Raw genomic sequence first — 20,192 nt, forward strand, 5'->3', positions numbered from 1 at the left:
AGCGGGGCGGGGCCGTGCCGGGCGGGTTTGGCCTCGATTGCAGCCCGGTGCCGCCGCCCGTGCGGCCTAATGGGGCTGTGTTCACCGCCCCAGTGAGGGACCCAGGCACGGGGGTGGTACATGTGGATCTTTGCTGGCCTCCTTCTCTTCCCTGGGGCCTGCGGGACCTGCCTCAGCACCGGGCAGGGTGAGCCGTGCCCGGAGAGTCTCAGCCTTTCCCTTTCGTCCGCCTTTTATCTCATTGCTGCCTCTGAAGTGCGGGGCCCGGCCCGGCCCCTCCGGGCATGCACGCGTAACCTGTTAGCTCAGCATTCTCTGTGTAAAAGGCTCTGTTCGCCGAGCTGCCCTGCTTGCTCTGCAGACTCGTTCTCTCACCGTTCTCTGCCCCTGAGGCGATGCGGGGGGACCAAGGCACCAGCACAGGCAGCCGGCTGTGCTTGTGCACGGTGACATCCGTGCGGTGACACGTGGCTGAACGGGGTTTTGAGAGGACTGAGGCATATGTGAGGGCGCTTTATTTGTCACAGAGTGATTAAAATGCGTTTCCTCAAAGCTGCTGCAAAGCCTCGTGTTTGGGCACAGAGGGTGTAAATTTTAGCAGATGGGTGTTTGGGGAAGAACCTTGTCTTACTGAGGAAAGAAGAGAAACCTGCCTTTAAAATTTACTGGTACAGAGCTGCACTGTGACAGAACGGAAGGATGCATGTTTATCTTGCAAGGATTTTTACGGTATTCTCAGGTTCAATCGTTACAGAATGGTTTGGATTGGAAGGCACCTTAAAGATCATCCAGTTCTAACTCCCTGCCATGGGCAGGGACACCTTCCCCTAGACCAGGTTGCTCCAAGCCCCATCCCACCTGGCCTTGGACACTTCCCGGGATCTGGCACAGTTAAACAAATGTCCTGATACAGGACAGCCAACCTGCTCGTGGGATTTGGCATCTGCAGACTGCAACTGCTAGATTGACTAAATGCTTGTTTTATCCACTGAGATTCTGGAAATCCTTTACTCTATTTCTGTCTAAGCATGTGATTAAATCTGTAGTTTCAAGACCTGCAAAACAGCTGCTGTCTTATATCAGTGAGCCCTGCCTTTGCCGAGAGGAGGATGGCATCTCCCAGCAAGAGTCCAAAAAAGCAGAAAAAGAAAGGATTAAGATTCAGTAGAAGCTTGAATTATGAAGATTGGTGGTGGGGGGAAATCTACAGCTAGAGTCTTTTCCACTTGTGGGTTCCTGAAGGCAGATTGCTGCAGAGGCACATTCTCTGTGTTTGCTCTGTTTTATCTGCCCTGGGATCCCAATTCTCTGAGGAGGTCAAGCACCTCCTCTGCTTTGTGCTCAGTCTGTCTTTGTGAGGTGGATGGGCTGCTTGGAGTTGGAGGAAATCTGTAAATGGTGGCATGACACAGGAGCCTGTGGCACCTGTGCAAGTAGGGAGGATATATTACTCGTAGGAAGATGTGTTGGGTTTTTCTAATGCCAAATCTATGGCACATCCATACCCAAATCTCTTCAGTCCTTGCTGTTTGTTTGCCTGTTAATTTTGTATCAGAAATTGGTTCTGGGAGGTTTGCTTTTCTTCTAGCTGGCAGTGAGACTGATGTCATTTGGGTTTTGCCTTTTTTTTTCTTTTATGTGTTCTCTGTATTCTTCACACATATATTTGTTACTCTGTCACCTATTGTATTAGTAGCTAGTTTTCCCAGGACTTTTCCACAGCCTTTCCCTAAGCAGAAAGAGAAAACAAATTCCAGAGCTCCAAGCCCTGAGAGGTACAAGGCCCCTGTCCTGTCTTGGTTCTTCCTGGGAAGCAAGGCTGAGAACAGCTCTTTGGGATACATTTTCATGGACAAAGTACAGCTAGTGCTGAAGGGGGGGCTCCAGAGAAGGGGCTTCACCTCGGGGGGAATTGCATCACCACTTGTCCTCCTAATTGGTGCTTTTTATCAATTATGCTAATTTCCTAAAACCTATAAAAATGTACTCACCCCTGGGAGGGGTTTGTGTGGACATCTTTCCATAACTGCCTCTGAAGGCCTTCAAATAAAGATCCCCTTTTATATTACCTCCTTACTAAAATTATCTCAAGTTTCATTTCTAGTTTGGGATAAAGGCAACAGGAGCAGGTAACTTCCTGAACTCCCATCCAACAGATGCTCTCTTGTGATTTCTGACTCTTTCAGTCAGAAAAGACAGGAAAACATTGCTGTGAGGTTGCAGGAATATCCCAGCAGATGTTTTTGTCAGTGTACAAGAGCAGGGAATATAAAATGAAACAAATATAGATGTAGTTTTCAGACTTTACCTTGAATTGATGGTAAGAAATTTGAATCTGCACTCCTGAGAGGTAAGCTGGGAGTCAGATATTGTCACTAAAGTGCTGGATTGGACAGAATAAACTCTTAAGTGTTGTCTTCTACCAAAAAAAAGTTATGTTCCATGAATACCCAAGAGTCTTTGCAGATTCTTATAACTTGGTACTGAAAAAATAATTGAACATCAGATTTTTTAATTTTATTTTTTTAATAACTGAAAGCTCTGTCTGAAGACTTGGGGTCAGTATCTCTGCAGAAATAAGCTTTTCTTTTGTTCTAAGTAATGTTGTGGGTCTATTGTTTCCTGGAAGCAGTGTGTCTCCAGTGAATCTGAGAGAAATAGGGGTTTAAATGGAGGTTCCTGTAAAGGGCATTTTGCCTCTGTGGTTGCACTGTCTCTGTTATAAATCAATCCACATATCCTGATGCACATACAAGAGAGAAGATGGAATTTTCTGACTGGAGCTGAGTTAGCACTTCAGCATAAGCTTCGTCAGGTAGAACTAACTTTAAAAACCAATAAAATGTATCCATAGTGGGATGTGGCAGTTACCTGAAAGGGATTTTATCTGATTGAAAAAGGCACAAAGGAAAGAAGTAATAGTCTGGAGGTGAAATTTGATAACTCTGAAATGTTTCCAAAGCTGACAGGCATTTTCAAATAATTTGTCAGTGACTGTTCTTTGAAACAGAATGGTGTGTGTAGATGAGAACAGATAGTTCCACCAGAGACTGATTGTAAACCTGGTACTTAATCTCTGTGTTTTACTTACTGTGACAGGAAAATGCTGCAGGTACCAGCAGTTAGAAATCCTTTAGAAATCTGTTTCATTGATCAGTAGGAATTTTAAGAAAATTTAGATTTTGCTGTTAATAAAGTAGTTTTTATGGGTTTTGACAGTTTTATTGTTTTTCCTAGACTAATCCAGCCATGGGTAGTGTGAATTACTCAAAAGGTTCCTGGCTACAAAGATTTGCAAATGGGAAACCTGTGAGAAAACCCAAGCAGCAAGAGCCTTGGAAGGTGAGTGACCCCCAGCATTCCTTCAGCTGCAGGTTCTACTGTGAGCAGCACAGAGAGCAGTATCTGTAACTGGGAGCCCAGGTGCATAACTGGGTCCGGTGTTGGAACTGGCCATCCAATCCCACTGAAATCCTGACAGTGTTTTCTGGTCTGGCTGTGCTTCCACCCCTGCCTGAACTCATCTGTGAGCCCTGAGCAGGAGCTTTGTGTTTCAGTCTGTCCCTCCACAGCGCACTCAGAAATGGCTGTTGCAGCTGTATTAATTCTTACCATTCCATCCCAGTTTGTGCCTTGGTTGTGGAACCCGGATGAGAACCTGATCTTTGTAAAGCAGGTTGTCTTTTTATGCAGACCTTTTCCTTTCTTTACATTTATCCAGAGGTTCTCCTCAGCACCAGCAGAGTGGCGCAGCCAATAATTTTGATTTCAGCAGACATTTTGGGAAGGAAAATATTGCCACAGATTGGCTATCACATAAGGAAGGGCTTCTGTTGTGTGAAGGTGTGAGTGGAGGAATTAAATAGAAGTTATGAAGGGAAGAATGAAATATTGTTATTTCCAAAGTTCAGTAAAATCTGAGAGATGTTTGTTATGGAGAAGGAGAACAAAGAATTCTAAAAATAGCAACAGATTCAATGGGTTTTATTGAGCTCTTGCATCCTTTTGAGCCAGCTTTATTAAATTAAACTTGCATTTGGTGTGTGGAAAAGTTTCTCATAAAACCTGAAACAAGCTTGTGCCTAGTTAGAATCACTTATAGAACAGCCCAGGCTGGAAGGGACCTTGGAAGATTGTCTGGCCCAGCCTTTCATGGGAAAGAGACACCAGATGAGGGTATCCAGCTCCCTGTCCAATTGCATCTTGAGAACCTTCAGGGATGGGGACTGCACCACATCCCTGGGAAGGTTGTTCAGTGAAAGATTGATCTCACTGTAAAAATTTATTTCTTACATTAAGATGACACCTCTGCCAGTGCAACTTGTACCTCTTATCCCTTGTCTTCTTGCTGTGGCTTCTGGTGAAGTGAGCGCCTCTATCCTCTTTGCAGCCACCCTGTAAGTAGCACTGTGATGAGGCTGCCCCTGGACCTGCCCTTTTTCAGGGAGAAGGAACTTCATTCCTTCAGTCAAAGGACACCCAACTCCTTCACATGTGTATCATCCTGAAGGAAAGCTCGTCTGTTCACGAGTGATGGTTCTTAGCTGGAGTGGTGGCCATGTCTTTGTACTGCTGACTTTAGAAAGGATCTGTGACTAGGTCAAGTAAATTAATCAGGCATAATACAACATATCAGTTGTTTCAAATAGTAGGATGTAAGGGTCTTGAAACATGCCAGAAATTTAGATTTCCTCTTTCTCATTTGTTTTTGGTGGAATCTTTAATACTTCTTGTCTCTTCCTTGCTTGCTCTGATGTGTGATGTCCTGCTCATCTTAGTGTAATAAACCTTCAGGAGTGTGGAGCTGGTCAGCAGGGCCAAGGCAGACATGACTGAAAACTACACCATCAATTGGAATTAAAAATCAATATTAACCACAGGGAGTAGCAGGCCAATATTCCATTCTATGCATAAAATGCATTCTATCCCCGAATGATAGATTTGGTCTGCATTGCCTGAACTCCTTGTCTGGAGTGCAGGAGTTAAAGAGCCACATGTTTGGCACAGGTGAGAAACAATGGCAAGGAGGAGGTGGTGTGGTCATGGTGAGGAGCAGCCATGGAGGTCTGGGCATGTACATTTCAGTTCTCCTTCCAGCTCTTCCAATGCTCTTCTGTTGCTACTTAACCCAACTAACTGTTCAGAGCAAATCTTGCAAGGATTTGCCAGCTGGGTTGTGGTATAGTGTGCCTTTAATCATGACACTGGTAATTATTTTGAATTCAAAAGTAAATCTAACTCCTGCTCTAAGTCCTGCTTTCACCTCATGCGGACTTTTCTTATGTTTTGTTAGGCAGCACCTGATCAAAGCCGAGACATCATTGCTTCCGCTCAGTGCATCTTGGAGGGAGAAAATTTTGTGAGGGTAAGAAGTGTGCTTTTTTCTCATTTGCTATGTGCTTTCCTGCATGTCAGTATTTTTAGTTCCTAAACAGTGATTCATGAGAAAATGTTAATTGCCTGTATTCTTGAAAAACTATTTTAGAGTTATGAGCGTCTAATCTTTTCAGTCCACTCTGGATAGGACTGAAGTAGTTACCCTGAATGTGAATCCCAGGTGACATAACTGCCTGTTTGCACTAATATTTGTTCTGTGGGTGTGGTAATTTGTGACAGTGGTGCTGTGAGCAAAGGAAAGGAGGGCTGCTCTGATCTGATCTGATCCAGCAGGTTGCCAGTGCTGCAGGAAAGGTCTTTCTGCTGCCTGTCTTGCACAGTCTGGTGCTTGCAGCCCCCTGCTCTGCAGTGATTTCTGCTCAATAACCTGATGGGAAAAAGTGAGTCATTTTCTGCCAATTTTGCACCACAGCTTCAAAAATTAAGGGTCTGAATGCCAGAGCTCTTTAAAGGGCAAGCTTGGAAATAAGTGGTGAGAAGTGGAGAGAGGGAGGAGCAGAAGGAAGGGCTGGAAAATAGATGACTTGGAGCAGTGAGCAGTCAGGTCAGCCAAGCTGCAAACCTTTACATGTGGAATCTTATTGATCAATAGTTTATAAGGTTTTTATTTTCCATTTCTTACTTAAGGAGCTGGACAGATATTTGAAGCACAATGATTTCCTAGATCTGAGAAAGACAGAGCTTCTGTACAAAAAATATCTTGAGAATGTTTCAGAGCCACTTATGCAAAAAATGAAGAACAAAATGGACTGCCAGTCAGAGAAAGAAGTGTGGAAAAGGAGACAAGAACAATTCTCTCAATATTTAAACTACTGTACAAAGAAGGTATCAATGAGAAACACATTTCTGTCATGGAGGGGATTGTATACAGAGGGCTGTGGACAAGTTCAGGGGTTTAGCTGTTATTTTCTGTCTGAGTAACCTGTAGTTCAGTTATACCTTGCCTATAATTTACTTTTCCCAAGGACTTCTGTAGTGGTGATGTTACAGCTGTGTGTGTTCACCAGCAGCTATGAACAGCAGCATTGCTTGCAGTGAACACGTGCTGGGGTCTGAATATGGTGAGACAAAACACCCTACTGAGCTGTGTTTGCTTCTGTGGGCTGGACCATTTAGTGGGAAAACCTTGAGCTCTGTCAGCTCAAACCAAAGGCTGAGTGAGCAGGGTATGGGCTGCACTCTCAAGTCTACTGATCAAGCTTCATAAAAGAAAAAATATGGGAACAGGGAGATACAAACAATTTTGTTAAGCCTGCATGCAGGTAATGGACCCAACTCATGGATTTTGTAGTTCCGTGTGTTTCAGTATTCACAAAAATAGCAAATTGCAGTCACTGTAGAAAATACTTGTTTGTTTTCTTCGTTTTGCTCTTAATTTGACACCACCTTTGAATATTAGATCCCGCAAGTAAACTTTCTGCATCTCAGGAATGAAAAAAAAGAGAAAAAAAAAGCAGTTATGTAATCTGCCACAAAAATAATACTTTATGAGAGCAGGCAGTTGTTGTCAGTGGAAACCACTACACAGTGGAGTTGTGAGACTGTAAACAAGTAAACATTCTCCTTATCCAGAAATAAAAATACCATGGGAGCTGTGTTGTTTTAAAGAGACCAAACTATCTTTTTCAAAGGCCTGATGTGACAGACCCATGCATTTAAACTGCATGGAATGAGAAAGAACTGAACCAGTTCTACTGCTGAAGTCCTGGATTTAGGCTGTGTTGGGTGTACTGCAATATCTGGGTCTGCATCAGTCCATCTTGCAAGCTGCTGTGCCAGGTCAGGAGTTCGCTGGGTGCCCTCCAGAAGCAATGGCTGATGTACTGGGATGTGTCCTTCTGCCTGAAGGGGAGCAGCAGCATCAGTGATCAGCTTCTACCTTTTCTCCTTGCTCTGTGGTGCCAGGTCTGTCACCAGCATGTCTGAAAAGCAGGCTGAGGCCCTTCATATTTACAGGACACTTTCTTTGCATAAGTTTGTGTTAACTGTGGCAACATATGATAAATTTTGCAGAACTTGAGACACTTGTGTGGGTTAGTTAATGTGGTTAATTCTGGATTCCCTTCCCTCCCTTCTTTTTGCTCATTTTCTTTTGCTCCTTTCCCTGCTATCAGCCTTCTCCTCCACTTGTGGCAGCATTGTTGATGAGATGGTGCTGTGGCCTGGACCATGAGGTGTGGGTTCAAGTCTTTATTCCAATGTATAGATGGAAAAGCCAGCTCATGAACCCAGATGTGGAGCTGGTATCTTCCAGACCAGTGACCTGCCTAAGGTTGTGGCTAGTGAGGGGTCACTCACTCCTGTTTCTTCTTTTCTTTTTAATATCTGTCTTGCTGGTATCAGAGAATATTTTGAATTGGAAGGGATCCAGAAGGATCATCATGTCCAACTCTTAAGTGAGTGGGATCAAACTCACAACCTTGGTGTTATTAGCACCATGCTCTGACAAACAGAGCCAATCTCAGGGCTTCCTTCTCTGGAAAAACATTTTCCAAAAAAAAAAAAATTCCATTGTCTTGACTGTCCTAGTTAAGGTTAGCTTCATGAAATCATTGGTTATATATTTATGCCTGTGATAAATTAAAATGAATGGAGGAATTTTTCCTGTTACAGTTCAGTCACTTTCTTTCTGAGGTGCAGTGTACGCAAATTGGGAATTCTTTTTCCACAGAATTCAGAGATTTCAACCACCTCTGGTGCTGTGTTATGCTGTGCCTGGCTCTGTCCCACCCAGGCTGCCTGCTCTCACTGTTGTAACCACCAACAGCTTCTGAGACCTGACCCAGTACTTGCTTCTCCCACAGGGCTATGTGTTTTTGGATGATTATGACCCATCAGAGTATGATCCATTCTTCCAGAAGACGTGCACAGACTGCTGGAAGGTGTGAGCAGGTTTGGAGTCCCACTTTGACCAGCAGGAGGTTAACAGAGCACGTTACTGATGTGCTGCTCTAGGGGAATGTGTTCTAGTTTTACTAACTCACTCCTACTGCATTTAAGCCCCAGAGTGTTTGAACATGGTTTTCACCAGGAACACAGTCTGGATCTAAGCCCAGTTTTTGAGGCACAGTAGCAATGGCAGGGGGAGGTTTGTTTTCCTCATTTCAAATCCATTGTGGCAGCACAGGGGGGTGTCCTGTCTAAGGAAGGTTGGAGAGTTCCCAGGCAAGCTCAGTGTGTGCTGTGTAGAAGGAAATAATCTGACAGCTCAGCTGATCTTTACAGAAGCATGGCAACAGTTTTTCCTTCTCTTAAAAGGATGGAATTCATCAACCAGCACAATGACAGAGAGAGCCAATGATGTCACCTGTGCTCCAGTTGACCACAGCAGCAAGCACAGCTACCAAAGGTACCCTTTACACACTAGGTTACATGCGCAGCCAAAGCAAGTGAGAACAGGCCAGGCAGGTCTTTGGGCAAACTGCAATAAACTTATTGTCTTAAACATGTAGTTCTGAAATATTGTTACCCAGCAGCCAAAGAAATGTCGAGATGCTGCTCCTCTTCTTCCCAGATCCAGTTCAATGCTCTACAAGCCAAAACCTGCTCTTTTAGGAGGTTTAACTTGGGCTGAGCTCCGTAAAGATAGTGCTGGTGTTCTCTCCTGGAGACAGTGTCCAAGCAGTAAATCAAACTTTTAATATACATCGTGGGTGTTTTGAGAAGGCAGGAAATAAGCAGGGGAGAGATGGGAAGTGGTGTACAAAACATCTGTTGCTTTCTGCAGAGCTGGTGCTGACCAGCAGCTGCTGCCAGTGCCCTCAAACCTGGCCCTCTCTTGTGCCAGTGCAGTCCCATCTCCCTACTGCTGTGGCTGACCAGCAGCTCTGGGCTCAGAGCCTGGAAGCAGAATTCTCTGTCCTCCAAACTCCCATTGTACAGACACAATCTCTCAAGAGTTGCCAAAGTTGAGTTTTATTTAGGATTAGAAATACTGAACCACAGAAAACTGTTAAATGTAACGGAGGTTGACTCAGTAATAGGAAGGTGCACAGATGGCAACTGGGTGGGAAACTGCCAGAGTTCAGGAGGAATTTCTGCACCCGTGGAAAACAAGGGCGCAGGCTGCACAGAACTGTGTGCTGTGCTTCTGCAACACACAGTTTAAAGGAGGAAATAGAATGGTTACAATGTAACAGATATTTATAAACAAACTTTTTTTTTTTAAACCATCCCTGATTTGATGCCAAGAGAAAGTTTTTGCTTTCATTTCAACCAGTTCATGTTACAGTTTATATTGGGGTGACAGCTCCCCAGAACAAACCTTTTAAACTTGTGATAAACTTTCCTTGAACAAATCCTATAAGTTTTTCTCATTATTTCACATTCCCCTGTACAATAAAATATACTTTTTTAAAATCACTATGCATCAATAAACATCTGTAGACAAATTAATAAACTTATATTTTACTCTCTATATACATGTTGGCAATGTCAAAGCTTCAAGGTTCACATGGAGGTCTGCAAGACCAAGGAAATGTACACAAATAACTTATACTTAGGAAAAAATCCGAAGAGCTGAAGAGTATTTTGCCACATTGTTGTGGGTCACAGTATTTAAAATATTTTTTTCTATCTATTCTTCACAACCACATTGTCTCAGCAGAGAACGATAAATCAAACTGAAGCAGAAAGAAAAATCAAGTAGCAGTTACTGATTCCAGTGCAGAACTAAAGTCAAGTAAAGAACTATGCTTGATTCTTAAAAGAATATACAATATATTGGAGACTTCTCCAGTGCTAAGGCTTCTTCAGCATTTAACTGTTAAAACGATCATCCTGAGATGGGAAAATTCCAGTGGATATCACTTTTAAGATTTCAAATGGAATGATTCTAGTGCTGAGCTTAAACCATTCCTCAGTCTGTCTGTCAGACTAAGTGGTAAAATATACAAACAGCTTGGTGCCACATTTCTACATAATACTTTTTATGGCCCTGAAAATGCAAACATTGGCATCCAAACCCAAGTTATTCCAAACTAATAAAAAGGCACTGAGCTATAGTACTGTATTTACAGTAACATTTGTGTTTGCATAGATCAACAACAACTGGGAACACTGCAAGGAACTAAGCACAACCAGGAACTAAGAGGAAATACAGAAGCAGCAGGAATTCTTGCTTAATAACCAGCATAGGACAAGGAATCTTCTACCAAAAGATGTTCAGGCTGTTAGCTTCAGTTGTCCTTCATAAATTAAAAAAAGTGTTCTTAGAGGAGTGTTTTCTGATCAAAGAGCTGCAGGTCAAAGCGCACCCACACTTCTCCTGTTGGAACCTCATGCAGCAGTAAGTGTTTAGTTGTGGGGCCTTTGCTCTCTTGTTCTGTTCTGATTTTTGCTACTGGAACTTCAGTGCGACCCAAAAAATCTGTTGGGCAAATGAATTAGAAATTTCATTAGGCAAAGATATTGACCACAGAAAATCAGAGTGAGGCAGGTTAATGCAATGCTGTGGGGAACATGCTCTGTTCCAGAGCACTGCTCGCAGGTTTCCAGTTGGATGGACCCCAGCCCTGTGTAAACCAGCCAGCAGTGACAAAAAGGGGTATTTTTAGAAGAGAACAATGCTATGGAATTAGGATGTCACGGTTTGAGCTATGGGCTTTAAAAATACTCTTAGAAAATACCCTTTCAGAAGCACAATTTCAAGTGTTCTTCAGTTTCAGAGCTGGCTGGTCAGAGTTAGGTGATGGAACTTGTTTACAAAACAAGCTGAGGTGCTCAAAGACAGTAAAAAAATCAGCTGTTTTGGCTCAGCCAACTTTTAATTATGCCTATATAGCATGCTTTTTACTAGAATGATTTTTAACAATTACCTCTACTAGTAGGTTTACAGTCCTACTCAGAAATCATAAACTTTCTGTGTGACTATTTCTTACATAAAATCTTTGTGTGTGTGTGCATTAAAAGGTTCACCATGGATTGAAAAACAAGACTCAGCTATCCAGCCAGACTCACATTAACTCACAGGAGAAAAGACTGAGCTATGGTTACACACAAGGCATCTCAGGTCAAGGCAGTTCCCTGCAAATTTGCAATAATTGACTGTGTGTCAGAGCCCTGAAAAAGCACTTAACCTTTCAGAGAATATGAGAAGCAACTGACTGCTAAAAACGTGCTCAGTTTCCAAGCAACAACAAAGCTGATCAAGCTGTTGCTGTGAAAATATAACCCAGGAACTTATTTTTGAGCACCTATTGTGAGTAGAGCTTCTGCTCTCAACTTGGCTGTCTCCTCAGTCTGACAAGAAAATAATTGTGTGTCTGATACAGAAGCCAGACTGGGATCAGATCTGACTTCCTGGAGTTACTGGCTCTGGAAGGCTGTTGAACCTCCTGAGTACTGAGGCATTGTTTTTACCCAACACTTCTCAGGCAGCAGTCAGACCTACAGGCCTAAATCCTCACACTTACCATCAGGTGAGAACTGATCCCTGTCAAACATGGTGATACACAGGACATCCTGATACAGATCCTTGATGAAGAACTGGCAGTTGAAGTTCCACTTGGGGTTCAGGGTGTCCTGCAGGGTCCTGGTAGTGTAGCTCTGTGAGCCCATGCTGATCTCACAGTATGGGTTGCTCTTCCCTAAACACAGAACAGGGAGTGAAACCCCTCTGCAGAGCAGAACCTCCCCCTCCATCTGAAGCCTGCCTGGACACACACCAATGCTGCTGCCAGATGATGTGGATCAGGCAGTCCTATATCCCAAAGCAGCACAGAGCTGGTTCTTCACTCTGTCCTCTAAAACCAAAGAATGACTATTTCATATAGAAACTGTAGACAAATCACAGTGATTCCCAAATGACCAACTCCTCTCAGCAAGCCTTTCCAAATGTTACAGGAATAAAACTGCTCTGAGACTGTTTCCCTCACTTACCATTGGGCTTACAGGCCTTTAGTTCAGTTGCTTCAATCACTTGCACCATCAAGCGTCCTATTCCTGAGGTTTTCTGTGAACGAGCTGGGAACAAAGAGGTCAGATATAAACAGATTGGTTGGAACTGTAAGAACTGGCAGTAGATCTGAAGGAGACACTGGCATCCTCCAGGAAATGGCCTGCCCCTGGATCCAGGTGGATAGAGGGAAATGCAGAACTTGGTGGGTACCTTGATAAGCCTTTTCACGTTTCCTCTTTTCTGTTTCAATGTATTGCTCTGATGCCGCTTTGATTTTCTGGACCCAGGCAGTCCTGCAGAGAGCAATCCCTACAGTCAGGGTCATCCCGCAGGCAGCAAACTCTTCAGTGACTCTGCCCCACTCTCCCCCCTCTAAATTTTAGAGCCATCACAAATCAAGTCAGTTCATGGACTAAGGTGATGGAGTTATTTGACTTAATCTTATGCCACATTCCAAATCAGCCTCAATAAATGGACATGGAGCTGCTATTTTATTAAAGACTGTTGTGTCACATTAAAGACTGCTCAGGACTGGGGACGAGTCCTATGGGATGCTGGATTTTGCAGCCCTAAACTGTTCTTCAATACAATTGAAACATCAAGGAGCAGATGTGGCTGGATGCCACTGCAAGAGCTGCTGCAGAACCAGAGCAAAATCAGAGCAGACTTCTCATTCAAATGAGAGTCAAGTGAGTTTATTTCCTGACCAAGAGACAGTTCTGTTCCTGAGCTCAGACTCCCTGTGTCAGCTCACTGGAAACACAGCCTGCAGCATCAGTGAACAAGTTTAAGCTCAGATTTGCATTTGCACTACTCACCGCTCGTTAATGTTGTCAGTTTTAAGTGTGTAAACTCTGTCAATGTGTGATATGTGGAAAACTGGCTCATCACTTGAAGGGTCTGTGGGCAACTTCACGAGGACTTCATTAAGGAAAACCGGCTGAAAGAAAAGCAAATATCGCTGTGGTAGCATCACTCTGTGACAATAGGCAGAAACTCTATATGCATGTTTAAATACACTGTTTTACTGTAGGGAAAATAAAAGTCTTAGGACACAGTACAAACAATGAGATCACCATGTAAAGGATGCAAGAAAGGGCTGAGAGAAAAATTTCTCTGGCAATTCACCCCATTCTGCTTTCCTAGGCAAAGAGCTTTGTGAAAGGGGAAGGAGTGTGCAAGCAGAGCTGCAGTGTGGAGCTCAGAAATCCAGGAATATCTCAGGTTCTCTGAGGGAAAGCAGCCCTGATACTTAAGCTTATGTCTCCAGTATCAGAATCTTGAGAACACACATTGTATGGGCACAGAGACTAAAATTTTGCATCTTCTACTGTTTTCTGAAAGACAGGAATTTTCTTGTGGATCTAGGAACCTGTGCAAACTGAAGTCAAGGCTCCTGCTTCTGAACATCCCACTCAGCTGTTCAGGCATGATGCCACTTTCCCCCAAAGTAGATGGAAGTGTTAGTTAAACCAAGATGCAGAAGTCTGTCCTTTTCTGGGTACTAAGCCAACGTCATTTGTGCAAGTTTGCCAGAACATGCCCTTGTGACAGTAAAAGGGGCCACACAGCTAATCCCAGTGGGAGAGCAGCATTACTCATCAGAGGCCAGGACCCACTGTACCAACACTTGGAGCACCTTGAGTCACTCACCATTTTGTACATTTTGAACTGGGAGTTGGATTTAGGGCTGAACAGTTTATCGGATCCAGAAGACACAAACTGCTTAACCATGTAGGTGAGCAGCAGGAAGTCATTGAAAAGGAATCCATACAGCTCCTTGCTGCTCTTGGCCTTGTACAGCTTCCCACTGTGCAGGAGCTTCCGTGGTCCCAAGCAGTTTGTGAGGGAGTTGAACACGGGTTGCTGGGAAGAGACAAAACCCATTAGGAGCAGCAAGTGTGTGCAGACATCAGCTCCTGCTCCTCTTCACTGTGGAGATCGACGAAGCTGCTGAAAACGCTCTTCTCTTTTCTTTAATGAATTCCATTCTAAATGAAGAGAAGGGAACTGTTCTGTGATCAGCCATGGCCACAGCACAACTCCCACCTCAGAGGAGATTTAAGCTTTACCAAAAACACACAGAGAGATGACCAGATGGAGGCATTTAGTGCATTGTGCCTTCTGTGTTGTCCAGAAGCTGTGTTTAAATAGAGGCTGCACAGGCTGCAGTCGGGTCACCTCTTACAGGTGATTAGGTGATGGAACAGGACAGACCTTCTGGGTCTGTCAAGCCCTGGTTCCTTATGCAGTGGACAACTGTCACACACACCTCAGTTTGAAGGCTGTCCTGAAAGGTACAGGAGCCTGAACACCACATATCCATGAGGATCTGGCACTGAGGGCTGCTCTTCCCTGCCTGCTTGAAGTAAAACCCTGGGAAACACACGCTAAATGAAACCCTCCATAGTTACACCTGACTTGGCCCAGTGGCAGCATGATCAGGACTTCAGAGAGAAGAGTTACTTCTGTCCGTTTAATGGTTGAAATGGCACCTGTTTTTAAGCTGATAAATCAAGATTTCTCTGCCACTACAGCCATGCAAAAACAATGGTTCATCACGTTATGGCTGTGAGCAGAATTCAATAAAAGCTTCCCTGCCTAGAGCTCAGCAGTGGATCATGTTCCAATAAGGGATGTTAGCAAGGACTCCCATTCCCTCCCCAGCCTTGCTGAAATGACTCTGAAAAGCCGCAGCCCTGCAGGGCATCAGTGCAGGTACCTCAGCAAGGCCTTCACACTGGACGTGGGCCTGGATCCATTCCAGCCTGTCCGAGTTCTCCTTCTCACGCACGCCCTCGTTCACCTGGGAGCACAACTCCTCCGCGCGCTCCAGGGCGAGCCGGAGGCTACTGTGATCCGGGTGGTTCTCTGCAGTGTTCTCTAGAATCTGGTGCGGGTCAAAGAGGGGAGAAAGCACAATAAAAACAGAGGTAAGCCTGTCAGAGAAATCTCCATAAAGGGACAAGCCTTTATCTTGGCTTTTGCTACAGAGATCAAACTCAAAGCGTTCACCTACAAAACCTCATTGGAGTACTCACACTCTTTATGAGCAGGGGGTAGCGCGTTATCCTTTGCATGGGTTTCAGGAGGAAGCTGGAGAGGGGCATTCCTTTGCAGCGAGGGTCCAGGGCAAGTTTCTGTGGTGCAACCCAGAGACATTGCATTAGTCATCAGAAAACAGCTGCGTCACTGGCACTGAATACTGAAAATTCTCTGAGCAAATTCATTTTTCCAGGCATTCCAAGAGATCTTAGATTTTTTTCAGTAAGCAGACACTACTTGTATCTAGAACAAACAGGAAAGCTAGCAGTGTCATTGCACCCAGATGCTATGCCAGCATAAATCACAGGGTCATTGCTCATGCAGAATCCTTACATTCAAAACTGTTCCAGCTTTTATTTTAACACCACAGGCTCCACTCAGGTTGAAAAAGAGCAAAGCAATGAAAGAAACAAATGCCTGATGTCAACTGTTCTGGTAATTTTCCTTTTATGGCCTAAGTAAATTAGCTAGAGAGAAAGACAGTGTTATAAATAAAGAGCACACACAGTGTTAGGCAGGGTTCCCATGTAAATACACCTTGGAAGCCTCTTAGCTATTTCTGCAGGATTTTACTCTTCTGGCTTATTTTGATGTGACCGATGCTGTTTAGATGGGCTCCTGTCATTGAGGAAAGGAGAGGGCACAAAAGCCACTGAATCAGATACCTTTAAGTAGTCTTTGAAATCAGCATCTTCGTCAGTTTTCTGCTGCAGCAGGGCCGCTCCGTTGAGCTGGCAGCTGCAGAAGCGGATGTAGGCCTGCATGTGGGACAGCTCTGCTGCCAGGATGTCCCCGATCATCTGCACCGGCATCTTCTCGCCTCCTGTTTTCTTACGCACCCGCAGGGCTCTGCAGAAGGAAAGAGATCAACATCCAACTCTGCTGCCAAGTCACAACCTTACAGATCCACCTCTGAAAGGACACAAACCTGGCAGGTGAATTTCCTTACACAGCACAGGCATTTCCAGGAAGTGCCGGGGTCCTGCCTGAAACCCTAGGAAGTCACCCTGACACAACACAGGTTTCTGGGACAATCAGCATCAATCTCTGCATTCAACCAGCATCCCATTCAGTGAATTACTAGCCACTGTATCTTTCTAAACATTATTTTTAGAGAATAAAAGGTTGCTTTGCAGAAAACTGGGAAGAAAGGCTCCCTACTTTTGTGTAGGGTCTTTTTCTAAATATTACAACAAATGTTCATCTGTTCTTGCTGTTGATTTCTCCCTCTCTCTTATTATAGCTCCTTTTGAAGCAGTCTGACTGTATTCAGCTGTTCTGAATGCAAGCATCCACAGGAAATAATCAGCAAAGACAGAATATTGACTGTAAACCCAGTGAACTTCCTGAGGAAAAAATGACAGAATAATGAAAAGGGAAATATAAAGCTGCAGGTAAGTACTCACTTCAGTAACTTTGTATTTGACATGATGAGTTCCTTCCAGTTAACAAAGATCAGCCCCATTTCTCCTTCTGTGAGACAGCCTGAATCAGCCATTGGTTTTTGGAAAACCTGTAGCCAAAAAAATGAGCAATTCTTCAGAGAATAGAAACAGCTCAGCCTCTTGCTTAGCCCAGCAGTGACTTTTTCTGAATGCTCAGTGTCTAATTTCTCAGCAGTTGACAGCAATTTCTTACTAGCACTTGTGACAGCTGTTTCCCCTGAGTGTGTGACCCCATTCTGACACTGGCACCAGCACTTGCAAAGCAAGGACAAGCACTGGGACCTGCAGGCTGGAGCTCAGCAGAAGAGCATTCCTGTGATTTCAGGGTCAGTCATTGCACAAATTACACTCAGGCACTGCTCCTCTCCCCTGACCCAGAGCACTCAGGGTCACCCTGTGTGCAGAACCACAGCTGTTCTCAGGGGCCCTCAGCGCCTCATCTCTGGGGAGCAGAGCCCCCCTGTGACTCGACTATTTAACATCTACCACACTTCACCACACCATTGTTCTGTACAGAGAGGTCAAGTTGGACCCAAGAGCACTTAATGCTGGCCTGTCCCTGCCCTGCTGAGGGAGGTAGTCTTGCTTCCAGAAATAAGACTGGGGAGAAGGCACATGAAAAGCTTTTATGGTGCTTCTACAGCTCTGTGCAGCACTGCTCGACACCTCGCCCCAGCCCATCATCTTTTTACTGAGCCCAAACACCTAAGAGGATTCGGAAAACAGGAAGGTCTTTGTAAGCTGATGGGTTTCACAAAGTGGTGCCTTTGCCTGGTGAGCCACCACATATCATTCACTGGAAAGGGAGGTGCCCACACACCCTTCCTCCTCCATCATCTCACAATTCACAAGAATCCTTTCATTGTTATTACTCAGTATAGAGGTGCTCTTTTTCCAAATGCACTTTCCCATCCAAGACATCTCACCTCTACGACGAGCTGCAGGTCGTCCATGTACCTTTCTTCCGTCTGAATGAGCTCGTGAATGTAGCCCTGCCTTTTCCTTTCCATGGGCTGCATGGTGTCAAGGCTCTGGAGATCAGCACACCCTGCAGGAAGTAAGTCAGGAGTTCAGATCCCAGTCAAGGCATTAAATCTGATAAATTAACAAAATTGCACCAGCATTCAGCAGTCTATGGCTCAGACTCTACAGGCACTGGTAAACCCTCTCTGCAGCAGCAGCGGGTTTCAAAATCAAGTGATGTAGCAATCGACCCTCTCCCTTCTTTGTGTCACTTTTCAGTCTATCACCTTTTTACTTCTTTGAACACCCCTTGCACTGTGATGCAGAATAAAAGTTCCTGACTTCTTGCTACTCCATTTGTCTCATGACTTTTCTCATCTCTTCTGCTACACTGATTTGAAACTGTGATTTTCTCTTACCTTGAGCAATGTCTTTTTGGATTTGATGATCTTAAATGTCTTTTCCAACCTTAACGATTCTAAGTTGTCTTTTGTGAGATGAAGTCATAGAAAATGTGGCTGGTCCTGACTTAAGACATTGCACTTTTAATCCTCACCCCATTTCTGAAGTTCTCTGCCTTACTTATTAGTTTATGATACAAACCACCACAGCAAATTTGTAAAGCTGTAACACAACATTGTAGTTGTGTAACAGCATTGTAGTTGTGTAACTCACAGCTGCACAACTTTTTTTTTCAAAATGAGCTGGAAATATATTGAATTATTTTCATGCATCAAGGATGAAGAATCAAAATCATGCACAGGAACACACTGACAGTCAATGACACAAACCCTAAGTTTCTGTCAGAACATGCAAATCCTGCAGCTTCACACGACTCTATCTCTACTGGATGTTAGTAAACAAGACAAGTGTTCAAACTTTGAACCAAAACCAAACCAAAAACTGGTAAAACCAGAGTGCTGAATGTGTTTAGCTGGGTAAAGGAGAGCACAGAAAGTCAATCTGATCCCTCTGTCAGCCATCACACAGCAGAATATTGCAAAGCAGCAGGGTGGGGGAAAAGGAAAAAGAAGGAACAATTACAATGTTTGAGAACATCCATCTATCCCTGGGTGTGATGGCATCAGACTGCAATACCAGGTGAACTGTTGGTTTGGCAGGACAGCAGGAAGGACATCGCAGGGACTCACTTTGATCCAGCAGTTCTAGAGGAACAATACTTCATGAAGGTTCACAGGAGTTGTGAAAGGCACAATGACCTACAGCAGGAAGGGCTGCGTCTCCCTTGGCACCCTGACACTCCTGGCACACATGGATGTGACTATTCACTGCCAAGGTATAGATCTGCTCATGGGAAGATGAGTTAGTAATAAATTTGAGGGGAAAAAACCAAGAAACACTAAACATTAGGCTGAACTTGATGTGACAGTGGCCTAATGGGAACCTCACAGGCTCCTGAGCTTCCAGCTACATCAGCATCAAGGTGCTCTGAAAGAGCAACTGTCAGCAGAAGAGAAACTTGCCAAATGAAATTTTAGGACACCATAACAAGGAAACCCTTTGAACAACACAAAGAAGTAAAACAGCAGCAAAGACAACAGCTAGATTGAAAACCAGGACTTTTCAGTTCTGCACCCTAAGGAGGATACAGATCTTAAGCTTTCTGACAAGGTTTGAAAGAATACCACTTTTTAAGAAGAGATGAGGGATTGCAGCTCTTTTGATCACACAGAATACTCCTTCTGGCCTAAGTTATCCCCAAAGCTACAATCAGGGCAAAATTAGATGAGAAAAAGAGTGAAGTTACAGATAAAAGTGATTCCTGCAAAGTCTGATGTCTTAGTCCATTGAGACAGTCTGTGGCCAATATTCTACTTCTGGATTCTTATGTCTCTCTTCACTCTGTACAGGACTGAGGTTAAGCCCACCTGGTTACTAAGACATGAAATTTCAGGACAATCCAAGGGCTTGCACAGTAACCAGGCATTAGTTGTTCAGATTTGGAAGTCTCAGCTTTGGCCAGTGGCTCCCTTTCCTACTGCAAGGTGCACTTCTGTGACAGAAGCAGGGATGGACTGAAGCTCCTGTTGGCTTGTCCCACCTGCTGGAACAACCCACATGCTGGGATTTGACTCTGTCTCATGCTGACCACTGAAAGTTGGGGCCAAGCCTGGGAGAGAACTGGGCCCTTTTTATGCTTTAAAATAGATTTGGTTTATGAATTTGTTATCAGATGCAAAAATTCAGTTACTTTAACTAGCTCCTGTGCTAACCTTGTGTTTGGACTGTCAGCTTCTGGGATGAATGCAACTTTATATTTAGAATTTCATATAATTTTATTTAAAGACTAGTGTTTACTTGTGAAAACACTCCTTATTTTGATAGGTCTGATGATACTGGCATAAAAACACATTATGCAATCCCCACATTTGATTTTAGACAGTGAATTCAGGCATTTGAGTCTGAAGGGAAAAACAAAAAAT

At 44.1% G+C, this 20,192-nt stretch overlaps 2 protein-coding genes across 3 annotated transcripts in view; one reads left to right on the top strand and one right to left on the bottom strand.

Annotated features, from left to right (window-relative positions):
* FAM228B (family with sequence similarity 228 member B) overlaps window positions 1-9,206 on the top strand; it is a 9,321-nt gene extending 115 nt beyond the window's left edge. Inside the window, exons 2-6 of the mRNA XM_031066636.1 lie at window positions 3,238-3,342; window positions 5,294-5,365; window positions 6,025-6,222; window positions 8,202-8,279; window positions 8,656-9,206. Coding sequence (XP_030922496.1) covers window positions 3,250-3,342; window positions 5,294-5,365; window positions 6,025-6,222; window positions 8,202-8,279; window positions 8,656-8,682 — 468 coding nt within the window. The 5' untranslated portion in view covers window positions 3,238-3,249 and the 3' untranslated portion in view covers window positions 8,683-9,206. The remainder of the gene's footprint in view (window positions 1-3,237; window positions 3,343-5,293; window positions 5,366-6,024; window positions 6,223-8,201; window positions 8,280-8,655) is intronic.
* A 90-nt stretch (window positions 9,207-9,296) lies between these two features.
* The window catches only part of ITSN2 (intersectin 2), an 80,021-nt gene continuing 69,125 nt past the window's right edge, over window positions 9,297-20,192 (bottom strand). Inside the window, exons 30-40 of one of the 2 annotated variants that reach the window (XM_031066635.1) lie at window positions 17,712-17,833; window positions 16,747-16,853; window positions 16,006-16,189; window positions 15,337-15,435; window positions 15,018-15,185; window positions 13,949-14,161; window positions 13,114-13,235; window positions 12,506-12,588; window positions 12,277-12,360; window positions 11,811-11,984; window positions 9,297-10,765 (exon numbers count right to left, since the gene is read on the bottom strand). In XM_031066635.1, the coding sequence (XP_030922495.1) occupies window positions 10,608-10,765; window positions 11,811-11,984; window positions 12,277-12,360; window positions 12,506-12,588; window positions 13,114-13,235; window positions 13,949-14,161; window positions 15,018-15,185; window positions 15,337-15,435; window positions 16,006-16,189; window positions 16,747-16,853; window positions 17,712-17,833 (1,514 nt within the window). In that variant the 3' untranslated portion in view covers window positions 9,297-10,607. The remainder of the gene's footprint in view (window positions 10,766-11,810; window positions 11,985-12,276; window positions 12,361-12,505; window positions 12,589-13,113; window positions 13,236-13,948; window positions 14,162-15,017; window positions 15,186-15,336; window positions 15,436-16,005; window positions 16,190-16,746; window positions 16,854-17,711; window positions 17,834-20,192) is intronic. The other variant, XM_031066634.1, reaches the window with a different exon arrangement.

This window comes from Geospiza fortis, unplaced genomic scaffold (assembly GCF_000277835.1).
Source record: "Geospiza fortis unplaced genomic scaffold, GeoFor_1.0 scaffold98, whole genome shotgun sequence".
NCBI lineage: Eukaryota > Metazoa > Chordata > Aves > Passeriformes > Thraupidae > Geospiza > Geospiza fortis.